This window comes from Poecilia reticulata, chromosome 18 (assembly GCF_904066995.2).
Source record: "Poecilia reticulata chromosome 18, P_reticulata-male-v2, whole genome shotgun sequence".
In the NCBI taxonomy this organism is placed as follows: Eukaryota; Metazoa; Chordata; class Actinopteri; order Cyprinodontiformes; family Poeciliidae; genus Poecilia; species Poecilia reticulata.
In genome coordinates, this window is record NC_088847.1 from 19767356 (window position 1) to 19791635 (window position 24280).

The following is a 24280-nucleotide window of genomic DNA, read 5'->3' on the forward strand; positions in this document are numbered from 1 at the left end:
TTGAGACAAAGGCGATTGACACCAGGTAATTAATGTGGCTCGGATCTGATGTCTTATACATGTATGATGTCTGTAAATGTTTGGGTCTGTGGACGGGTACAGCCGGTTTGACATTAAACTAAACCGGATCTACTTTGATTAAATTATACAAGCTTTTGCAGTGAAAATAAATACATAAAATTAAAGTAAATAAGAGGTTTTGCTATGCAATTTGGAACCTTTCAGCACAAAATTTCTATATTTCTTACTCTTTCAGCACAAAGGTTAAGTATAAAAATTTATTTTTCTGTGCTTAATGTGAAAAGATAATGCAATACTTCTGTAGTTCTGTAGTTTTTACCACTTTACTCATTGTAAAGTTCTCTATTTTCTTGATTAGTGCTAAAGAAAGTGACTTTTACTTTTAGAACCACTGCATCAAAGTTTTATTTGTTTCATGTAATCCGAATTAGTTTTGCCACACAGCGAGTAATAGCGTCATAGATTAGAGGGATTGTTATTTCTTTCAGGTTCAATTAAATTCAAATAAGCTACTTTTAAGATGCTGTCACTTGGTTCATATCCTGCCATTAAAAAAAAACTATAAAAAAAAAAAAACCAAATTTTTTGGTCCGAATATGTAGAAATTTGGTTTGGTGTAAGATGCAGAGTGCTGAATCCACGCTGTGCTGCAGTGTCATGACCGGGTATGTTACTTTTCTGTTTTATTTATGCATTTTTCACATTACAAGTTCATCATTTCAATGCTATTTGAGATCCACCAAGAGGATAATTAGTCAGATAATCATTAACCAAATGAATGAAACAACAAGAATTAACATTCAGTTTGAGTTGCATTTAAATTGCAGTTTCATTGATTCTGTAGCAGCAGTGCGTGTATGAGCTATACATAAAAAAGAAGTTGAAATGGATTTTTGAGATGTCCGAAATAATCTGTGGCAGAATCGTTTATGTTGGGATTGAACTCTGTGCTGCAGCGATAAAACGAAAGGCTGAAATGCAACACTGTGCCTGAGGTTTTAACCTCGGAAAGTTACGACGACTTATTTGTGTCCATTCTATGGATTCAGACAATAAATAGCAAGTAAAGACAGAAGCAGATAGAGCAGACTCTGGTTTAATATTATGAAAAATCACCAGAGATCCAAACAAACTGTTTATTTTATATATTGAAAAACGGCGTCGGACAGCGGACTGAGAGTGAATTTTTAATGTCCAACTCAGACAAGACGTTGTTTTAATCCATGTTGTAAACGCCAAGAGTTTCTGGTTTTAACAGTAAAACTTGTACTTTTATCAAATAAATATAGAGAGAGGTTAGAGTTTACTGTTTGGATTAAAGAAAACTTTCATCTTGTAGGATCATTTACTGTGACTCCTTAATTCAGTAAACATGAATAAGCTATATCATCTTTATTTGAGGTTCTACTACAAGAGTCAGTTGGCTATCTTTGGTTAAAAGTCACTTCGTCAGCACATTCGATTTCGTAGGAATCAATTTCAGTGACCTTTGACATGAGTGTGCGTGTTTTTACAGGGTAATCTGTGTTTCTTTGACGAATGAGTCCACAAAGTGCACGTCTGATAAATGGCTTCTGCATTCGATCTCATCAGCTGCATGCGGAGTCCATGTGTGTTTTTCACATGACCGGACCGTGTTTGTGTTGTTCTTTTGTTTGGCGTCTAAATAATTCATTGCCAAGCATTGTTTTAACATCTTTAATTTACAGCACAGAGACCGATAACACACACAGTTTTCCCAGATGATGAGATGACGGTGGTACGGGCAGGAAATCACGTGCCAATATTTCTGAAACGTAAACAGTTTTATTAATGATATAAACATCAAATGTGTGGAAATAGAGATAGAAAATAAGCTTTCTTAATGTCACAAGAGAAATGAAACCTAACATGTTACCTTTAAGTAAAGATACATTGGAGGGTTTTAGGTTTTTGGTTTCATTTCAGCTCTTTTTAGAGGATAAATGTACAAAACCAAGACATTATAGTGGCATAAAGGCAGAAATACAGCTTCAATGAGATACTTTTCTTATTTAGAAGAGTAAAGTGACAAATGCTATGTCAAATTTTTTTTACCACTCTTTCTGATAAATCATTGAAACATAATGCAAAACTCAGATTGAAACATTACGCAGACTCTGTAAGCGTTGCAGTATTTTCCCTTTCTTTTTGTTTTCACGCTTTCCTGACCCACAGGATCACGACACAAAGCTCTCCTCGTTCTTCTTCCTGTACTCGTCGGGCTACAATGGGTGAAAGAAAAATCGTGTTGGAGAAAACAGTGAAATAAAAGCCAAACGAAGGGCATTTCAGGCTCTCACCTCAGAGGCAGTGCAAGGCTGCTGAGAGCTTTTGTTACAAGTACCTGCAGTTTTCTTTCTCATATTGCGGCGTTGTTCAGCAGAAGAGGAGGAGAATCCGGGGAGTGAACCCGTATACATCTTATACATGCACAGCACAAGCTCATCCTCTGAACAACCTCCCCCCATTGGGGGAAAAGCTCTTTGTTTTATCAGAGCTTTGTCCCAGAGACTGCCTGTTTTCTGAGCCGGGACAGTTGCATTCTCTGTGGCTGACCTAAAAATGTGTCTACATTCGAGTTACAAAATGTGCGTTTTTACCTCACCGAGATGTTTGCATCGTGCTTTTGTATCGTTAAAGATGGATGTGCAAACAAACAGCAGGGAAAAGACACATCCACATAAGTCTCTACATCCCCAGCGTTCAGTTTTTCTGCACCACAAATCTGGAACAAACTTCCGGAAAAGCGAAAAGATGCTGAAACACTGAGTTCCTCTAGGTCAAAGCTGAAACCCCGCCTGTTTAGAGCTGTGATTGATTTCTAGTGACCGGAACGTCGATCAATATATTTGATGCTTGCTCGATGATTTTGATGATGGCGTTTGACAAAATGTAACGCTTATTTGTTGTTCCACAATTGGCCACTGTATTGTTTTATGCTTTGTTGCAGTTCAAGGTGGCACTCATCAGTTATGCATTTTATCATTGTCAAAGAGAACTAACACCAAGCTGACATTCAGAGCTATTTAATTCCTCCTGAAATAACACCACTTCCCCTTTTGTTCTGCTTGAGTAAACATGGTTATTCATGAATCAGCTGGCAATGAAACGTTTTACGTGTTGATCCAGATCTGGAGGCTTACCTGAGCTCAGCGTAGTTCAGCTCCGCTGCTTGAATCAATCCTCTCCCCCCCCAGCAGAAATCAAACAGCACAATCCATTGTTTGAGGATTAGAGGCAAAGGTTTTTGAGACATTTGTTCCATTTCCTCCTCAGCAGAGGTAAGAGACGGGGGGTAAATCAGTTGGGCTGCAGCCCAAATACCGTGTAGTATGTAGGTTAAAGACTGACCTCCACGTCTGGTAATCTTGTTTAGCCAGACAATTAGCATGAAATTCATACAAGCAGCAATTGCACTTCACTTGTAATTTGCCTCATTTTTTGAGTAAAAGTCTTCAGCTTTCTTTGCTTTGAAATCAGTCAAGCGGGCGGGCAGGGAGACCGAGACGGTCGTAACTCACAATGCCATCAGTTTAACTCAGAAATCTTTTATCTAAAAGAATTGGATCTAAGAGTCTGTGCGGAACATCAGACCTCTGCACTTGCAGCACACATTGAAAACCTGTGACTAAAAAGCTCTAGAAATCAATTATTGACTATAAAAAAAACACACATCTCACCAAAATACAGTGCATCAGTCAGAATTGCTACGTTTAAATGAATGCGGTTGGTTTATTTATTTATTTCTTAACAATGTCAGTGTTGTGGCTATGTCCCAGAACAAGGTCAACGTCGTGTGTGCGTGTGTGTTTCTGTCTCCCCGAGTGATTCAGAGTCATTTAATTACATTTGCTGGAGGAGCTGGTCTCCAGTCTGTCCTCATCACTTTCCCTCCGTCTCATTTTCCCTTCTGTCGTCGTCCTGCCTCACAACAATTCCTCTAGCCTCCACCCATTAGTCACAGGCATGCACCGTCATGTAGACCCACGAAATCCTTCTCCAGAGCCCGGTTGGTACGGGGTGAAACCCACATTCATGCACACTAACACATATTTGTATTTAGGAACAAAGAGCCGTGCATGCAGGCCGACACATACATTAACCAAAGGAGTGCAGGGTCACGGATTGCAGTCTTTTTACATCAGGTTCTGAATATTAATGTGTGGGGACGGATAAGCAGCCGTGACAATCCCTTTAAGGCCCTGCCATTCTCTGGTTGGTGCATCTGGTTAATCTTTAGCTTAAATTTATGCAAATTTGGGGTTTTTAAGTGATGCACACTGTGATGTTTTTTTTTCCTTTTGGCTCTAGTCTGTGTGTTTCTCTATTTCCTTCTAAATATCTTGATACATTTAAAGTGATTCAAATCATTAAAAAAGAATATTTCTTTCTGCTTCACCTGTCCAGAAGGGGGCAGCAGCTGTGCTTGCAGCCATCACCCTCCTCATGTGTCATCTTTAGGGCGGCATATTGTAAAGAGAAAAAAGAAAAAGGAAGACTACATTTCCGTCGAAAAATAAAGAAGTTTCTGAGTGTGAAAAGTCACAAATTTGCTAGAAAAACACTATTTTTCTCAGAAAATTTCCAGAAAAAACAAGGAAGCTTCTGAGACTGAAAAGTTGAAAATCTTACCCCAGATACACTCTAGTTATTTCCCCAAAAGTCTTAAAAAAAAGGCTGTAAGCTCCAAAAGTCCACAGCGGCTTCCCCCGATGAAGACATCTTTTGTTATACAGAGTGATGTTTAGCCATTCAAAAGTCATTGCCTGCATAAAGATGCGACACGCACAGCGTGAGATTAATCAGGCTCGATTAGAGATGGCGCCGCTCGCTTCTTAGCTCCCCTCGGCTTCTCTTAACCGTTGCTGCCTCACCCTTGACCCTTAGCCCCGCTCCTCCTCCTCCAGCCCTCATCGTCTACCAAATCCTTTAATCTGGTCTCCTCGGTGACCCTTTCCTTTATTCTGTCGACTGGTACAAGTCTGTGCCCACGCCCCATGAAATCTGTTGGTCAGCGCTCCTAGCTTAGCCACTCTCCTCCTGGGAAGAAGAAGAAGAAGAAGAAGAGGGGAAAAAAAGGAAGCAGGAAAGAGAGCTTATGGCTGGAGTACAATTAATCAAGAGAGATTAAAAAACAGACTGAGTGGGAACGACTGCAGTTCATTTTGTAACCTACTTTTTCCAGGACTGCTGTGTTGTATGAAGTGCTTTTGCTTCACTTCTGCCATAAATGCCATATATTTCAGATGCTGTGCCTTCTTGTTTTATTGACAGGAATTGCAGAAATCACACCAGAGAGTTAAAAATTTAAAAGCTATTAACAAGAGTGATTTAGTTTAGGGCTGTCATGAAGTTTTTGTTCCCGATATCGATGTGTTACTTCAGAAGAGGTGTGAACCTTGACTTGGATTCTTTGATTTGGAGTCCAAATCAAACCATTAAATTGTGATAATCCTTTAGATGCCCACATTCATGTTCATAATGCCATCATGTTATTTTCTTGTAATAGTCAGTGATTTTTATATAGGCTCTTTTCTTAATTTCTTAGCTTGTTTTGAGAAACAAAAAACACAAAGCAACACTTTTCCAAAAATATGAATGATTGTGATGTTTTTTTTGTTTGTTTTTTTACCTTTGTCTATAATATTACAGAATATTTATCTATAAAACTGGTATTTTTCTTTATGAAACTGTTTAACTAAATCTCATGAAAGTCAGTCAGTATTGGAGGAATTTTCTCTGTTCCTGAAGGAAGTTAATCCTCTGCGCACCTGCCGGTGTGACGTCACCAGTACACCTGGACTTCCCTCTCTCTCGGAGCTCCTGGAGGGCGGGGCCACCGGCTCCCACTCAGCGCTCGAGCCTCTCTGCTGAACACATCCTCGGCGCGAGCGGCTGACACCGCGCTCCGTGTTTCTGTGATACGGTTCCTGCGCGCGCTCGGGACCGAATCGAACCCTCAGAGCGATTCGTTCTTCTTCAAACATCTAAACATTTTAAGCTATAAAGGAATAAACGGTTTTGTTTCTCCCCCCCCCCAATTTGGACAGACTCGGAAAAAGCAGGGCACAGAGCGGAGCGTGAAAAGCGAGGCTGTTCGGATTATTATAGCCCGGGACAGTGGACATTATCCCCAGCAGAAGAGTACGGCACTTTGACTTACTCCGTTGCGTAGTTAGAGTCCGGTATATTCAAATAAAGCTGCTGTTTTGCTTTATTGGTGGAATACGAACGCTTCACATTTGCACCGAGCGGATGCACTTCTTTCTGTGCGCTTTGTGCAAGACGGTAGCTGGTGAAAAGACTAACCTGTAGGAGGATAACAAAGTAAAACGCGTTTTTACTCCTCAGTTCGAATAAACCTGTTCAGGTGACGCCGCAAACCCGGAAACTGGATCAGGATGCGCGGTTGAAACGAGCCTGTTGGTGAAGTCAGATCTGCTGTAGTTGCGGGGATGGGAGACGGGATGACCCTCAGCGGTGTGCTGCTTGTTTTGGTCCCGATGTGCTGCCTGATGCCCGGGAACGGCCTCCCAACCTTTCTGGGCGGACTTAAAGGTGAGTACCATCCAGCAGAAGTAGTAAGGTGTTGGCGCGTTTATCTTTTCTTTTCACTTTGTATTCGTGAAATCAAAAGCAATCCAGCGTGTCATGAAAAGAGATAGAGGCTCCTGCAACTTTATGGATTTTTATTTATTTTTTTTAATTTGCCATTTTCACTTGCATGCAAAGGGTTGACCAAAGTGAAGCGTGACTTAAATTTCTCCTGCTAGTCACTTTAACCCGACTGTTGTGTTTGTGTGTTTGTTGCCATGCGTTGCAGCCCGGTTTTACGCGCTCCAAAGCGCAGAGCCAAGCGGCTGCCTCCAGCCTTTGTTGCGGGAGTTGATAAATGGAGATTTATGGCAAAGAAAGCAGGTGCCAGACTTATTCTGCTCCAACCCGAACAACAAGTGCGCTGGCTGGGCAGAAAGAAACTCGGAGCTGCAGGGCGGGTTGATCCAAACACGCGTCGGGCTAAGAATTTAAAGGAACACTTCGCTCAAACGAGTTTTCCGCTTGGAGGAAATTTATTCTCGTTTTGCAAGAACCGGCAAAGGTCAGGTTCTGCAGCTTTGCAGGGATTTATTGTTCTGCTCATGCTCGCTCAGTCGCGTTTCCAGCAGAATGCATCAGTAAAAATAATCTTTATCCTAATTTCAGTGAGGTTTGAAGTGATGCAGAGTTAAAGGGTGATACAGATTTAATTTGAGCGAGTGAGGGGGAAGATAAGAAAAGCATAACAAGTCAAATCGTTCTGCTCGCATTATCAACAGATGTGCAGGGTCTTATTTCTCCAGAATGACACCATCAGATACAAAAGTCACTCTTTGATTTTGTGAACCAATGGGAGCTCCATTATAATTTGCTTTCTTTGAATCTGTTGATGAAACGGTTCAAGCAGTTTTTTTCTTTTTCTGTACTTGATGCCTTGTGGTTTAGTCCAAGCCAGTTCCTTCTCTCTCCCCCATGTGACGGTGCTCACGGCTGGGTTCAGCAAAAAGATTTAGAGGCTGCGTCACCCTGTGCCGTTGACCATTAGGCTGCTCTTAGGTCACCTGACGGTATTAAAGGGCTTTGCTCCCTCTAGCCTTATTCTGCAGCAGAGCCTCCTCCCATCCACATCTACACTCTTATACCTGAAAGTTGCCCATTTCTGAATGAAGCTGAGTGAGTTAGGCATTGTTTTATACTATGATGGAACTGTGGGCTTATGCACTTTGATTGAATGATGAGACACACGCCAGCAAAGGGCAATGAGGGGAATGTTCAGATATTTGGCACCTCAGAGTGGTGTCTCTTTATTTTTGCAGTAGGACATTTATAAATGAGGACAGGCATTTCTAGTTTGTCTGCACGCAATGCCTACTAGTGTTAGTGAAGTGTTTTTTTAAAGTGATTCTGAGAAGTGGAGAGCTGCTGCCGACTCTCAGCCTTCCTCTTACGGACTCATTTCACTACTGAACAACTCTCGAAGCCTATCGCTCTTCTCCACCTACTCCACCTGTTGTACCTTAAACTGAATTGACACCTCATGCATAAGTAAGTGAATGGAAAATGTGGAGAGGAAGATAAAGGATTCATTGGGTGAAAATGAAAACGGTATGATGCAACTTCAAAGCTACTAGGATATGGTCTAGGTTTCTGTTAGAAAGCATCAAGAGAAGCAGCTAAGTAGACTGTTGTAGCTCTGGAGGAGCTGCAGAGAGATACGGCTCAGTTTGGAGAATCTGTTGACAAGAAAACCTTTAGCCCTGTAGTTAACACATCTGGAGATCTATAAAATACCCATAACAAGACTTGTCTGCACAAAACATGCAGGACCAGGTGTGGGGACCACTGACACAGTGGAAACAGCCAACTTGTGGAAGAAGGTGCTCTGCTAAATGAGCAAAATTGAGCTATTCAGCATGGAAGGGAACAAAATAAAAGGCAATCCTGGAAGAAAAGCTATTAGAGACGTACGACTGTGGCAGAAGTTCAACATCCAGTAGGACAATGACATTACAGCCAGAGCTACAAGATAATGGTTTAGATCAGTGTTTGGGTGGCCCAGTCAAAGTTCAGACCTAAATCTTATAGTGAATTTGTGGCAGGTCTTTATAATTACTGTTCACAGATTTTGAACTATTTTTCAAACAAAGTAGCCAAAAAAAATGATGTCTAGATATACAAAGCTGGTGGAGTCACACCCCAAAAATACTTGTAGCTGTAATTCTAGCCAACAGCGGTTTATTTAAAAAAATGACTCAGCGGTCATGAATATACACTTAGACCTTTATTTGTGGATATCTTGAAAATCGTTTCCCCTTTACAATAGTGTGAAAAAGTTCAACAAGGTTGAACATGAAGGGAGTCTTTAAATGCACTCAGATGTGACTGTTGTTGAGAACTTGAAATGTTTCAGCTGCTGAGTTAAACAGTGATCATCTTTATAATGAAATGTCTAAAGACTGTGCTTGCTTAAGTGGCATTACGGTGCACAAAAGCTTCTTACGTAAGGCACAGTTGTTGGTATACACAGTAAGTCAGGTGATGGGTGAAGAATAACATCCAGGAAACATCCTGCTTCCAGGTACTGCTCTTATCTGGTCTGCTAACGTCCTACGTTGCTGCGGGAGTGAATGATCTGCATCAGATATACGGTATTTTATGCAGATTTGACACATTTTATTCTTCTTGTATTAGCATTAGTGTTTGGAGACGTTTGTCGTACGACTCAATGAAACTGCACAAGGCATAATTGATTTACCCTCGGGTTGAAGAAACCACTCTAGCTTACCCTGTCCCAGTCAGTTTCACTGGTTTAGCACCAGTTTTAATGCTTATCATGTGAAACTCGTTAGGGAGTCACCAAACACTGGAGGGGACTGTCGCCCACCCGTGTAGCGACTTAATGAGTCCTCTGATTTACGGTGAGAAAAACTAGAGCGATGACTTTAATTTCCCTGGCTGGTCAGGAGCTCTGTAGGTGTGTAAGCACGCTCTTGAGGCCACCCAGTGTCCACCGATTGGATCTCCTGAGTGGGCCTTCAAAACTGTATTTAATCTCTGTTTGCAGTCAACAGAAGCTTTGCAGAATCACCATTGAAGAACAATTTCTCACCCTAGTAGCCATTAGGTTTAAGATTTATCACCCTCTTGTGACATTTCGTCTAAAAGCCAACACCTACTTGGATAGTGGTGGTTCCTTTGTGGTATTAGAGGAAGAGCTATCATTTTATTCCATGCTGCTGTATGTTTATGTCTGTTGTGGGAATGTGTGTACTTTTGGTGGTCATTAAATGGGGTCTAATCAGTGGTTCTTGGGAATTTCACATATATTTTGTGAGCTAAAACTTGACAGGATGATTCTCAGTTATGCATGAATAATTCATGGGTTGAAAGAAATTTCACTACTTGGACAAATGTGCAGCGCCTTCAGTTGTCGTTCTCCGGATCGATAGATGCAATGCTGCCAGACCACGCAGTTTTAATTATGCCAACCTGACCACACAAATATCACTCCTTTTTATCTTTTTATGATGACTACTTTTAATGTCTGTACAAAGCATTACCTATCACATTTAATTAAATTAGATATTTATAGATATATATTCCAACGTCTCCACACATTGTGCTTGTTAATTGGTACGTTTGGCTGGTATTTTCCCGTTGCTTCTTTGATGAGGAATTTTCCCGGATGGCTTTGAATTGTAACGGTTTGTCTTCCAAGTTCCCTAATTTGACTTTCGTTCTGAATAAACTTAATTTATACATTTCAAAATAACTGCCTGTCCTTTTGACAGCCTTGCACAACATGGCGGCTCCTGCAGTATTTGTTTTTTTTTCAATAGATGGTCTGGCTCATGATGATCATTACTCTTTGTCACTGCAGTATTTCCACAAGATTGTCATGGGATTAGACAAGAAATTTTGTAACCACTGATTTGAAGCATGCCTTGCCTGTGAGAATGTGGACCTCAGCTGATTATGTGTTTGGGTTGTTGCTGCATTGTTGTATCCCCCTGGAGATTGTAATGTGGTTATACAAAGAATAAAAAAAAACCTGCCTCCTCTTTCTTACCCCACCATCCCATTGTCTGTTTCTCTGCCCCTCTGCTCCATCCGTCCTGGAAATGGAGCTGATGGGGTGTGGTGGAGCTAAGTGCTTCCAGGGGAACGGAGGGAGGTTTCACAAGTGCTTTTAGCTCTTCTTTCAACCCTGCCTGATAAGCCCTTGTGTTTAAAACTGGGCTTCCTATCTTCCACTTTTTCCTGCTTCATCATAAATAGTTGGAATCGGTTTCCTGATGTCCAACTCGCATGCAATATCGTCTTATTGTTCTTTTTCTTGTACAATGTTCCTTGTAAAAGTATTCATATTTCTTCACATTTTGTCACTGTGTAGCAGCAAATTACAATGCATTTAATTCTGAATTTATGTACTTTAGCAGGATGAGAGAGGATGGCCCGAGTTGATTTTAATATGGACCGAGCCAAATAAAGAAAACTTATGAGAAGCTCCAAAAGACTTCAAGTGAAAGACAAGGGGTGAAGGTTCACCATTCAGAAGGATAACGACTCTATCAGACAGCCAAAGTTACAACAGATTTAATGCATGTTTATCACAATGAAACATATTAAAGTTTGAGGTCGTAACATGTCAAAATTATGAAAAATTCAAGGTGCATGAATACTTTTCAAAGCAGTGAACATTTATGTTTTTGTGGTGTCTCTGAAACCTTTTCTTGGTCTTTCCCTAAAGGAAAAGCCAGAGCTCAAGCACAGCTAACGCTTCAGAGGGTGAATTCACACCAGCCCTGTTTACTCTGCTGTAATTGAACTCTACTTTGTGTAGAAGGTCTGGTTCGTTTGGGGAGGTGTTGAATGCTCAACCGAACTCTGATGTGGACAGAAACAGTGAACTCTTAGGTCTCAATTTGGTTGAAGTAAATCCTGGTACAGTTAGAATCCGTATGTGAAGGCCAACCAGAACGGAGGCTACTCCAAAAGCAGGAAGTGCACTTTAGCGCAGTGCATTCTGGGTAAATACAACCAAAACAAACATGACAAAAAAGACAAAGAAGAAAAGAAAGAAATTCTGTATCTTCTAAAATATGATGTTAATTCATTTTTGTTTACATTTTGTGAAGAAGGAAGTTGCGCTCATGTCTTCTTCAGAGGTTTTTATGTTGTTTCCCTCAATAGATCTTGGTGCAGCGCCACCACAGGTGAGAAGGTGAACAGGTTTTTCAGTTAGTTTGAATTATTTCTTTCAGCTGCTTCATTTGAAAATGTTACAGCCATTACAAATGTTGCAGTATTGGTCCCCTAGTAAACCAGTCTACCAGACTGTCGGGTGTGAAAACACCATGCCAGCAGTAATCTGTCAGATTTTACTTTTTGAGTAATGTCTGTTTCATGTATGCAGTTTCTCACCTGTGGTTGTGAAATAAAAGTTGTAGAGAGACAATAAGCTGGAGAATATCCATTTGAAATCATGATGTCACAAACACAAACAAGATAAGAGAGAGACTGAATGAATGAATGAGTGATCAGATGAGTGTGCTGTTTGCTGTTGCAGACCACCTACAGGAAATACTTTCCCACTCCTCTTTATGTTCGTCAGCAAAGTTCATTAACCTTCCATACGCTCTGACTCATAATGGCCCCTCTATAAAGTCCAGACGCGGTCTCTGATGCACAGAAGTACACAAGGATTGTTGGCCATGCAAACCCTTTTGTTGTTTGTCAGTGGTGAGCCCACAGTGGTACTCCTGTGACCGAGAACCAAACAACTCGGAAGTCAAAGGTCACATACATATAATCAAAGTCAAGCAAATTTATGATCCTTCCCAGTGGGATTGCATGATCTATGCCGTTCTTTTCACTGTCATGACTTTGCGTCTCTTGTTCCGTTTCGCCAAGTTCAAGCTTGGTGAACTTTCCGAACTGTGTGACGGGTCAACGACATGCTTGATGGATTCCAGCATTTTCTTCAGCCGTTCATTCATTCATTCATCCCGCCTGCCTGGTTCTCACTCCCCCGTTCAAGGAAAGCTCATGAAATATTCGTGCCTTGTGTCAAAACCCGCCTTTTTGGTGAGTTAAGTATTCAGGAGTTGAGCAACGACTGCGTTTCTGTGTATTACCTTCAGAGTGAAAGCATTTATCAGGACCTCATTGGGATTCTTACCTGCTTTCCTCTTCTCATTTCCCTCGGCAGCTAGAAAATCCCATCTGATAGAAGGCGAGCTGAGTCCAAATAAAATGCATGGAGAGTACTTTTCTGCATCTAGATGAAGAAAGCACACCTAAACTGTAGATGCCTTAAGCTGCTCATTTGTGTATTCTGCTTGTGGACTGGTATTTATTACTATCTATCACATATATCAGTTTTTAAATCATGGCCTTGAACTCAAAGTAAAGTAAAAAGAGAATAAAATGTGGCGAGACCGTTATTGATTGCTTAAGACATGTTGGACTTTTGAAGTATTTCTGTGCAAATTGGGGTTGCGAGGAATGAAAAACAAGTGAATCGAGGTCAAAATGTTTCAGAAGATACGTGACAGAAACTAAGAGATATTGATGACCTAAAAAAAAACAGAGGAAGAGTAATTGATCTGTCTCAGTTAGGACAAAACAAACTAGACGCACAGGGCCCGATACGCATCGCATGTTTGAAATGAGGTCAGAGGTCAGGCCGAGTCACTTGGCTGATTCCGAGTCGCTGCATCCACTTAGCCTGTTAGCGTCTCTGCTATCTCAGACATATGGACACACACGTACTCAGGTGCAGTCAAAGAGTCGACGACTGTTTACTCAGACAGATTAGAGGTCCTGAATTCAGAAAGGTCATCAGCTGATTGACCTGTCAATTTATTAGTCTGCTTTTATCTTAGGGTGTGTGTGTGTATGTGCGTATGTGTGCAGGTCATAGAGGACATTTAATAATGGAAAACCATGGATATGAGGGCATGCTTCATCTAAATGCTACATAAATAATTTCACCTTCCAAATCTTGGAGCTTTTTAGATTTTGATAATCTTTATACTCTCATACAATTGAATCTGTAAGGGTGAAAAGAGTTATTAAAGTTTGTCACAGTGAAATAAGCTGTTACTCTTTTAGGTAGAAAGTAGTTCCTAACTTATTCTTTTGTGTTGACTGACAAAATCTGGCTTAACTGGTAGCAGTTTGGTTAATCTGTAGAAAAAATAATGTTTGCAAAGCAAAAGTCAAGATATGCTAAATTTGTAAGTGCTGTAAAAACATCGGCACTAGTAATACGATGGGTGCTAACAATGCTAACGTTAGCTTTGTATTCTTGGCGTCTAATGTTCAGCTAAGAAGGAGTTCTCCTAGGACACTTAAATTTTATTTAAATTTCAAGAACTTTGTAGGAAAAAGTGAAACTTTGACAGAGCAAAAGACAAAATACAAAAGATCTGTAAGCCCTGTGAGAACACAATGACTGGCTAGCTCTGCTAACCAGTCATCTAGCATCGCCTTAAAATGGCGATGCTAGCACTTGTTTCATAGATTTGTGGTTGTCAGCCAGCAGTTCCTAGACCACTAACATGACAGTCTGGACTGTTTTCATGTGTAATTTCATGTTAGAATGATGTACCAAGTCCTGCCAGAACAGAAGAGTTCCTGTCTATCTTAAGAAGCTAGTGAAGGCTCGACTCATCAGAGATTATCTCCTAGCGCCTGCCTTGTACTTCCCCGTCCCCCTCTGCTACACTTTTTGCTTTTCCTGTACTCTGTTCCTACAAGGTCACCTCTGACAAAACCTGACTTATGGTCTTTCCTGTAGATGGCTTATTGTTAGCTTTGATATTAACTGCACTTCTGAATCCTCGTAGATCAAGTTGACTTAAGGAAAGCCTCTGCTGAGTTTTGTATCAACACTAAACTATTTTACTGTTTTTTTTTTAAAGAATGCGGACTGCATTTGATTTTCTAATCTTGTAAGCTGAACGTCGGTTCCTTAAGACACATCTTAAGATTCATGAAAACGTCATTTTAGTTTTGAAAACACAAGAAAGAAGCATTTTAAATGCATTTTTAGCATTAAGACCACTATAAGATGAGCATAAAAACTGCAATTCATCACTTCTTGCGGATTCTTTCAAGTGTTTTCTGATTTGTGAAGCTTTTGTTCTGTTTGACGTTAGAATTCTTACCTTTTTCAAAAATATTGGTAAAATCTCATCTCATTCTTGCGAATCCAATATTTCCACTGTCTCTTCTTTTGAACTGAACATATCATTTCACCTTCTCATTAGACTCATAATGACATGAGTTGCTGAACCTGAATGCATGCTTATTGTTGTGTGTGCTGGTCTTTGTGTTTGACCTGTGTCAGCAGTACGGCACGAGAGGAGGAGGGTAGAAACCAAAGGAAAACGTGCACACTCTCCTCCTCTACGCTTCCTTGAACCTTTTCCTGCAGGAAACGCACATAACCAAACACACACTTCATCAAACCACGCTTGTTTTCAACCTTTAGATTGCTTCTTTCCATGTGGGACTTTGTGAACAGCATGCTGTTGTCCTTGTGTCTGTATCAAAAGGTAGACGTATTAACCTAGTCAAATCAACGCTGCAGTGAGCAGTCAGCTTTTCTTTTTTTTTTTTTCCTAGATTTGTGCCTGCTGGCATTTTTTTTTTTTACCCTCAGTGACAGCTGAAAGCTGGAAAAAGCCACCGTGTGCAGACTACTGAGTGGAAACGTCTGGTTCAATTCAGTTTCACGCTCTTCTCATGGCACTGACACTAAAACAAAATAACAAGCTATGCCACACAGCGGCACGACGGCGTCCCACATACGTTCAAACACATTAAGTATGATACATATTCTTTAATCCAGTTGGATGTGGCATTCTTTGGCCTAAAAATTACAACTTCCTGACAGGATATGTTGATGTATTCTTCAGCAAGGCCCCCAACTTCACCTAAACATCTATCAAGTTTCTTTGGTCTAAAGCGTCATCTCCGCCTAAATTCAACATTTCGGAGCAATCTTGTTGACATTTCTAAACCTTCTTGTATTTTACAATGCACAAAGGTGCTTGATGAAAGGCTTGAAGGATTCACTGCGGAGCTTGGCTGTGATTGGTCAGACTTACCTGCCTGTGTGGGCTGCTTTCTCCTACAAGTTTGCGTTGTTGACAGTAAACACCACGTCAGGGAAGTTGAAGGAAAGCTCAATAATCTGCTGTTTTCAGCGACAAACATCCCACAAATCCACCTGTAAATACCCTGATTTCAGGGCAGATTTAGGCTTGAAATAGTAGCTAGATGATTGTGCCTCAATTCTTGAAGACGTATATAAACTTAGCTTATATATGAGACATCAAAGCACCAGAAGTTGGTCCAGAAGGTTGAATTTCTTACTACAATCTTGTCCGACTAAAGGTCTTAAAGTATTTTTCTTATTTAAACATTGTTTTCATTTGTTGGTTTGTGTTCAAATTTTTTTCCACAGGTTTTAACATGGATTTGTATACATTTGTATAAAATTCACTTTCCAGAGAATTTTACAGATTTTTCTGGTTTTGAGCTGATTTAGATTTTCTGTTTTTAGAGCTATTGCCATTCAAACCTTCTTTTTACGGCTTTGTGCTGTTTTTAATTGTATAAGTTAAAAGAAGTGATGCCTTTGTCACACTGTCTGAGAAAGGCATTGCTGTAAAACAGAGTTTTACTGTTAGTCCTATTCTTTTTTTTAACAGAGTCAAAACGTGGATCTAATACTTAAGATAGTCTTAAGGATCTTTCATTTGTTTTCAGAAAATGTAAATATAAAAGCTGTTAGCATTTCCAAATCTTCCATTGTAGAAATAAGAAGGTTAAACGCTCAAAGGCATGAAAAAAATGACCTGCTTTCCAAATACACCAAGTTTAGACCCAATATTAGAAACAAATAGGGATGCACAGTATCAGGAAGCATTACATTAGTATAAAACTATTGCTGAATTTAACAATAATGCTCTTTTCCTTCTTTTGTTTGTGAGCTTTGGCTTCCAGAACTTGCATTCATGGCACTTAGATTGCAATCATTACACCACATCCATCATCCATCACCTCTGTGATTGCAGAATTGCACATATCGATATTCCTGCAGCTCTGGTATGAATTGACATCCTGCAGCCGATGGCGCTGTCGTGTCTGAAAAACTCGGCTGCAAAATGACCAAAACTGAAGAAGCCACAGGCTCTGTTGCAGCAGCCACACTAAACGTTGAACACACCTCCATATCAGCTACAATTTGCAGCATCCAAATTCAAGAGTGTTAATGTCAGTGAGACCATTTAGTTATGGTTCATAATTAAATTACAACATAGCAAATTGAGCGTGAGATTCTGTTACAACATAATAAGAATAAGAGGTAACGTGAGAACAGGAGTAGTGATTTTTATATAATAAAAATGGAGTTAAATGCATTTAGTCTTATAGGTAATACCTAGGGCCATGTTAACAGGGGGACAGAGTAAATATAGGATACTCAGATCATTATGAGTCAGAAAACATAAACTGGATTTTCTGGTTGAAAAGTAAGCATGGCACTGGTTCAGCTGGTTTGCCAAAGGAAACCAGCTGAACCATCCTGCTTATCAACAGGGATGTGTTGTTTATTTACATATATCTGAACATGAGAAAGAAACATGTTTAGCATATATACACCGACCAGTCGTACGACGGTTTATGCAACCTGGTTATAGAAAAGAGCAGCAGCTCATCTGTTGTTCATAAATGAAGTCTTCAAAGAGAACCTGAGAAACGGATCTTTTAAAATAAACGAATAAACCAGGAGCTGCTGCTGCTGTGTGTGAGAGTGTGGGTGTGTGTGTGCGTGTGTGTGTATAATGGACCCAGATCCATTTCCTCTGTGTGAATTATGCCAGGTCTCCCTTTGGCAGGCTAGTAAATCAAAGCACCTCTCTTCACTCCTTCTCCCACAGTTTTTTATGCCTGTGTTTGTATGCGTGTGTTTGTGTGTGTGTGTGTCTTGGCAGTCACGTTTGGCACATATTGTATGAGGCCCATTTCATCCTCTCACACACACATGCTTGCTCACACAATGACAGCTTGACAGTAAGGGCTTCCCTGCTGCGCCAACTTTGAATTCATCGATTGATCGAGACTTTCTCAACTGAAAGTTTCTGTGGTGTTTTGCACCCGTGTGTATGTGTTGGTCAAATTTCAAAGTTCATGCTGTATGTTTTTTTGTTTTTTTTTTTGGTATTGATTTCCAGTCCTCCTGTTTTGTTTTCATGATGCTCTTTCGGCATTTTGACCTTCTTTCTCATTTGTGTGTTCTCACTGGGAAGCGTACGCTTCTGTTTTTTTGTGTGCTAGCAGGACTGTGTCTGTGTGTGTGCTCTGTTAAAGGAAGCATGGCAACACCGGGACTTAATGACAGGAAACAGGCTTAGGCAAACATAAAGGAAAGCTGTCAGCAATCCTCCCCACCTCGCACACAAACGCTCTCAGATAAATGCCGCCGCAAAGGTGTTTAAATACAGACGCTCACACAAAAAAAAAATATTCAAAAAGCAAAAGGTTTTGGCAAATATGTCACAGTTGTGCAAGTCTAGATTTGAAGAATCTTTCCTGAACATAAATTGGATGCAAAACAGGAAATAAAGTTTGTTTCCAGACAATTTTAGCCTCGATTTAAAGGAACTCAACATTTTTAGCAAATTTGCGTGTCGTTCTCAACCATCTTCTCATGAAGCCCCTGAATTAAATCTACAATGCCACATATCGCCCACTGACATATCTCGGCCTACCATCTAGAGTTATTTATTGTTTATTATGTACATTATTTATTAGAAAGTCAAGTCTTCTTAATGCTACAAACCTTCATGCAGAGGTTTAGTTTCCAGGACGTCTCCAGCAGCACCACGTTGAAGGCTTTTGTTTATGCCCACAAGCTGCTAGAGGGACAGGTCTGTAAGGGAGGGAGATGACCTCAAACTCTGTGCAAGACAACCTGCTGATAACCCAAAACAGTCCTGTGGGTTTCATTTAAAATATTTCTAGAAAACTAATTTAAAAGGCAGGAGTATTCCTTAGATATTCTGCTACAAGTGTAGAGGTCCGCCTTCATGAGAATGTGTCGGCGTCATTAAAACAGAACTCAATTTCCTGTCTGAGATTGTTGAAAGACGCTCAGAGTCAAAGGACGGCACTTTTTTTTTTTACAGGAGCTGCTTATTTTCTGACTTGGGTTTATAATCCAGTTTCTGAATGCTTGTGACCCTGCACCTGCTTGATTCTCTGATAGGGGAAAAAAAACTATTCATGGTTAAAGCTGTTTAAAGAATAAAAAATGCTTCCACTTGCAAAGTCGTTCATGCTGAGCTAAATCAGTTTGCAGTAGAAAATATTTGCTTCTCTTTGGGTTTCAGTTGCTTAAGGTATTTATTTTTAATCGTATCCAGTTACTCTTAACCACGGGACACAACACTTTTCTTTGATACAGTTTTCAGGTATTTGACATAAATCAAAATTGTTGACTTAAATCAATTGTACCATATCTATTTGTGTGCCCAAGTGTTTTCTTTTCCTTCTTTTTCATGCCTCATATGGTCCTTTACTGGTAAAGTTACTGACCTTCTGCAAAATAGTGATGCTAATGGCGACCAACGTCCAGTACGACGGAGAAAAGCATCATCTCTGGAGGCATTGGAGGAAAGATTTGAGTACGGATTGAGTTAAGGGCAACCAAAAAGTTTAATGCCTCATTGGGACCTTTAGTTGAAAAATTACCAATCTTCTGAGGGCAAATTAACCGTATGGGTGCAGAAACGTTGAACATCATCTGCAGCTTAGTTAGGGTTAGAGAAAAGTGGTGAATTAAAGATGAAATCAAGGTTAGATAATGCGGTTAATTGTACAAAACGAATGGAGGTTCGTTTTACAGTAAGGATAGCTGCACAAGCTTGTATTTGCTTGTGCTTCTGTGGACAAACTGCTCATTAAATCCTTGCTTCTCCGATCCCTATACCTCCCCTCGGTCTCCCTGCTCTGCTCTCCTTATTGTGGTTTCTTTTAATTGGAGTCTGAGGTGGTAATTACAGGGAAGGAAAGGGTGGGAGGAGGGGAAGGTAGGAAGCAAAGGGTGAGGAGACGGAGGGGAAGCAACAAGAAGGAGTTGGAAGGAAAAGAAGTGTTTGGTTTGGATGAAAGAGGAGAATGAAAACACCTTTTTAAGTAGGTCAGTTATGCAGAGCTGACCCATAAACATTTTATACTTTAGGTTTTGTGTGAAAGGTTTGACAGCGTAGATCAGACTTTATCCTAAAGTCGGATCTGCGCTGAATAGTCCAAAAGTCCAATAGGCTCTTGTGAATCATTTGCACATAATTACTTTTATGTGAAATAAAAAAACAAACAAAAACAACACATTTACCTTTAAAAACCGATGCGACTTTTCCACTCCATCGTTTGCCTGTATTATTTTTCTCATTCGCACATAACTCCCATGTGTGAATTCTGCTAAAACCTCACTTCTGCATTCGGTTGGAGTCGCTGTTTTTTTGTGCAAGGTGTCTGCAGGGAGTAACCTGTGTTAAACGAGGTACAGTCAGCGTCCCGCTCCCTCCTGCTGTCTGGAACGCTCGCTCACGCCCAACATCGCTGCAAAACCCACCGCGCTGTAAGGACACATTAATGCTGGTCCACATTATCATAATTGAGGTGTCTGTGGAGCCTGTTTGTGTGTTTTCGTGTGTGCGCGGCTGCGCGCCCGTGGGGAATACAGATGCAGGCGAGAGAGGGTCTTTAGTGCCAGACAGACACTGTACTTTCATCTTTTTAGCTTAACATTACAATGAAGGACAGACCGTGTGTGTTTGTGTGTGCGTGTGCGGTAAATCATAGGCTGGGAAATCCTTCTGAAAGCATCATCGCTGATCTAGAAAGCGTATCAACATCACAAAGCTCTACATGGACACTCCACGGATGTAGATGATGGTGCTTTCACACCAACAACACATCGACTGAGCTTTTGTTTTGATCATAATCACGATCAAAGCTCCAGGAAATTACAGACAACACATTTCTTGTTTAGTTATTAGACCAGAACTGCACCTTTTTAAAGGTCTAAACTCCTGAATACATGGAGAGTGAAGCTACTGGATACTGATCTGGATGTGATTTAAAGATGCAATTAAGGGATTTGAGTGACCTCACTCCTCGGAGTGTGCCGTCAGACACCACAGCAGCCTCCCGTCTTGGTGAATCTCATCAGATTAAGTGCTTTTATACAACGGCTACATGGAGCAGAATGAAAATTACATCCCTGCAGTCCAGAGTTGATTAATAAAATACTGCCCTGATATGCAGAGGCTGCCTAGGAAAGTGCAGGCATTGAAAAGAGACACAAATCCAGCCGGGTTTTCGTACACGGCTGTTTATCCTTGAATATTAGGATGACATCATAATCTGTATGAGCCGCTGAACAATTTTAGATTTCATCTGGAGTAGTGGTTTCTAAAACCTTTATGCCTTTGACCCACAAAATAGCAGAGTAAAACTAACTACTGGTTGAGTATTCGAGCATTATTATTATTAAGTCACTTAATCAGGGGTGTAATGGCAACACAAACAGCGTCTGCAGCTGCCTTATGTTCTTTTTTATTTATATTTAAGAGCAGGATGGAGTTTGCATACTTTTCTTCTATGCATCGGTTTCCTCCAGGTACTCGTACCTCCTCTCTCCGTCCAAAATATTAACGTCGATTTAACTGGTTACGCGACATATTTTCCTCTCCTTTGCAACCTCACTCAGTTCCCGCCGGGAAATCCAAAACTAATTCCAGGTCAGATGAGATACAGTCTGAAATCCCGCCTTACGTTTCTGTGCTGACCCTACAGCAAGCTGTGCAGCAGATTCCTCCGAAGCCAGAGACACTTCCTTATCAGACGACCCCAGTTGTCTCCTTTTGATGCGTGAGAACAGCATATCTCTGAAAGCTTAGACACGTCTTCATCTTATCTTTGGGTTGGTGGTTAGCTTCGCTTCAAAGCAAGCCAGACTCAGACTCGGCCCTAAAGTTTCTTTTTCTTCATGCGAAGATAAAAAGAAAACATTGTCTTCTGAGCTTTTACTTTTTTTTAATCTTAGCTGTTTTGCTGATGTTTTAGCAAATGTTCATGTTCATAATCTGTTCCATTTTTCTGTCTGTACCCACTTTTTGTTATTGTAAAGACATGAAAAGTAAAGGCTTAGTTAATCTCAGCAGTAGAGATGCATCAATCTTCATATTGAAAAAAAAATCTAGATTGGGTATTGGTGATAATTTTCCCGATCCATGGGGACAGATCTATTCAGTCTAATTCTATACTTTATGCTCTTCATGACATACAAACATTTTAAATTAATTCATTGCCATTTTTCTGTATTGGATCGATTTTGGTCGATATTAAACCTCAGAAATCGGTATCGAAAGCGAAAAAGGTGGATCGGTTCTGTTCTTCTAACTTTTTATGTCAGCAGTAATGAGAGAAATTGGACTTGACTGAAATTAAAACAAAACATTTATTCCTGTTTAATTCAGAACTACCAACTCTCCCAAGTGACCTGAAACACAACTGTGTATTTTACATTAACTTAAAACAAATACTACTCCGCTACGTCCGTGTATGTCAAAACTAACAAGCTGGACTTGAAATAAAACCGATATCGACTTCATTACCATCCTCCTGCTTTCACCATGATTTGACCTGCTAGATAAAAGCCTGTATAGTTAGAAAACTAATGGGTAACTGAGAGAGGAGGAGCTATTTATTATGGCAGTATGGAGGGCTTGGCTTTTGCTCTAATAGTAAATAAAATAAAACTTTGTAATTAATGTGACTAAGACGGGATGTGGACTTATCCCACCCTGACATATGGATGAAGCCGACCTGTGTGTGTGTGCTCAGAGGGAGGGAGAGGAGGAGGGTGTAAAACAGCTAATAAGCTTTAACTTTTCAACCTTACGTCAATTACTTTGATAATGAGTTTTTCTAAAGCTTGTGTGTGTGTGTGTGTGTGTGTGTGTGTGTGTGTGTGTGTGTGTGTGTGTGTGTGTGTGTGTGTGTGTATTGTGCTTCTTGGTGGTGGTAACCCAATGAAACATTGAGTTAATGTATTAACTGCTTATGATTATGACGCTGTTTTGGACCAAGTGCACACAAAGAAGGCTGACCAGTTAACAGTAGCACCTTGACTTTCCTGTTGTTTACTTTACCTTTTCCGTGTTTAATTATTAACATTATTAATGGTTTACTTATGAATGGAGCTGTTATTTACCTACCCTAGCACCAATTAATGAGTCACACCATGTGTTGAATGAACCTTTACAGTCGAAAATCTCCAAAATATCACATAATTTAACTGAACTAAGCCCAATTTATTTATTTATTTATTTTTTAATGTAGTGTTTTATAGACATGCAGTAACCAAAAGTGCTTTGCTAAGCCAAGAAGATCCTGGGGTTTATTTATTAAAATAACATATAATTCAGCTTTGCTGTAAGTATTCGACACACGTCTAACTGAACTATCCAAAAGCATTTTTTTTTTTTGCAAGCTGTTTGGAAAATTGCTGCAAAAATGAAATAAAACTCATGCTTGTGGGAATCATATGCATAAATCATCAGAAATGTGTTCATGAGACCATAAAAGAGCAGAAAATAAAAGCCCGTACAATCGTAGTGATTTAGTTATGAGGGCACAGTCTCCTAATAAACCCTACAAATGACACTTACAGCGACGTTTATAGTGGAAAGAGTGCGACTGATCAGGCTGCGACCCGCCGAAGGTTGACCAAAGGCGTGAAAGACATGTTTTTATAATTTAGTTTAACTGTTGGAGGAGCTTGTTTCTGAGAAAATAATGCAAGGGCATGTGCTGGCTTTTGTGTTTATAAGTCTGCATACAGTCGGTGTCACATTGGATGTCACGGCATGGGTGTGTTTGTTTTTGTCACCCTGACTCGTTTGCATGGGGAACGTGAGGAGAGTTTGCATGTCATTGTTGTTGTACTTTGAGCAGAGACGCCCTCAGAGTTGGTTGGAAAGGATGAAGTTCAATAAATAAAGGCAGAAAATCTCATTCTTTGGGGTTTTATTTTTGGTTTACACACAAAATAAGAAAGAAGGTAAATGTGAGGGAGTTTAAAGAAGTTAACGATAATTATGATGAGTTGAAACAGAAAAAAATATATGAATCAGCTGTGTAATTGTATTCTAGTCTGCCTTGTTCATTTTATTTGAATAAAATTAAATTTTATATTCATTGTCCATGTGGATTGCATTGATTTGTTGTTACTATTACGGCTTTTATTGTCATATTTTGCGTGGTTGGAGCGCAGGGACCAAAAGGCAGACAGAAGCTCAGGCGGATCAATTTGAAATCTTTAATAAAATTACAAATCTTACAACTGGAGAAGAATAAAAACAGGACATAAAGAAGGATCCAGCCAAGAACAAGAACAATCCAGGTTAAACGCAGAGTTTGATTTGTGATGGGAGACAGGTGGCTGATTGAAAACAGTGCAACTGTGAGAGAAGCCAAACAGGGAGGGAAGATGAATAATAAACACAGGGAGACTGAACTAGGACTCCAATAAGTTACAAATCAAGAAGAAAAACACGTAAAAAAAGAAGAAACTGTATACAAAAGAATGGGGGGAAAAATACCAGCAAGACCTTTT

General features: G+C 40.2%; 1 protein-coding gene across 1 annotated transcript in view; it reads left to right on the plus strand.

The window, feature by feature from the left end:
* Positions 1-5910: 5910 nt before the first annotated feature.
* Positions 5911-24280, plus strand: part of sema4f (sema domain, immunoglobulin domain (Ig), transmembrane domain (TM) and short cytoplasmic domain, (semaphorin) 4F) — a 57910-nt gene continuing 39540 nt past the window's right edge. Inside the window, exon 1 of the mRNA XM_008435954.3 lies at positions 5911-6600. Coding sequence (XP_008434176.1) covers positions 6498-6600 — 103 coding nt within the window. The 5' untranslated portion in view covers positions 5911-6497. The remainder of the gene's footprint in view (positions 6601-24280) is intronic.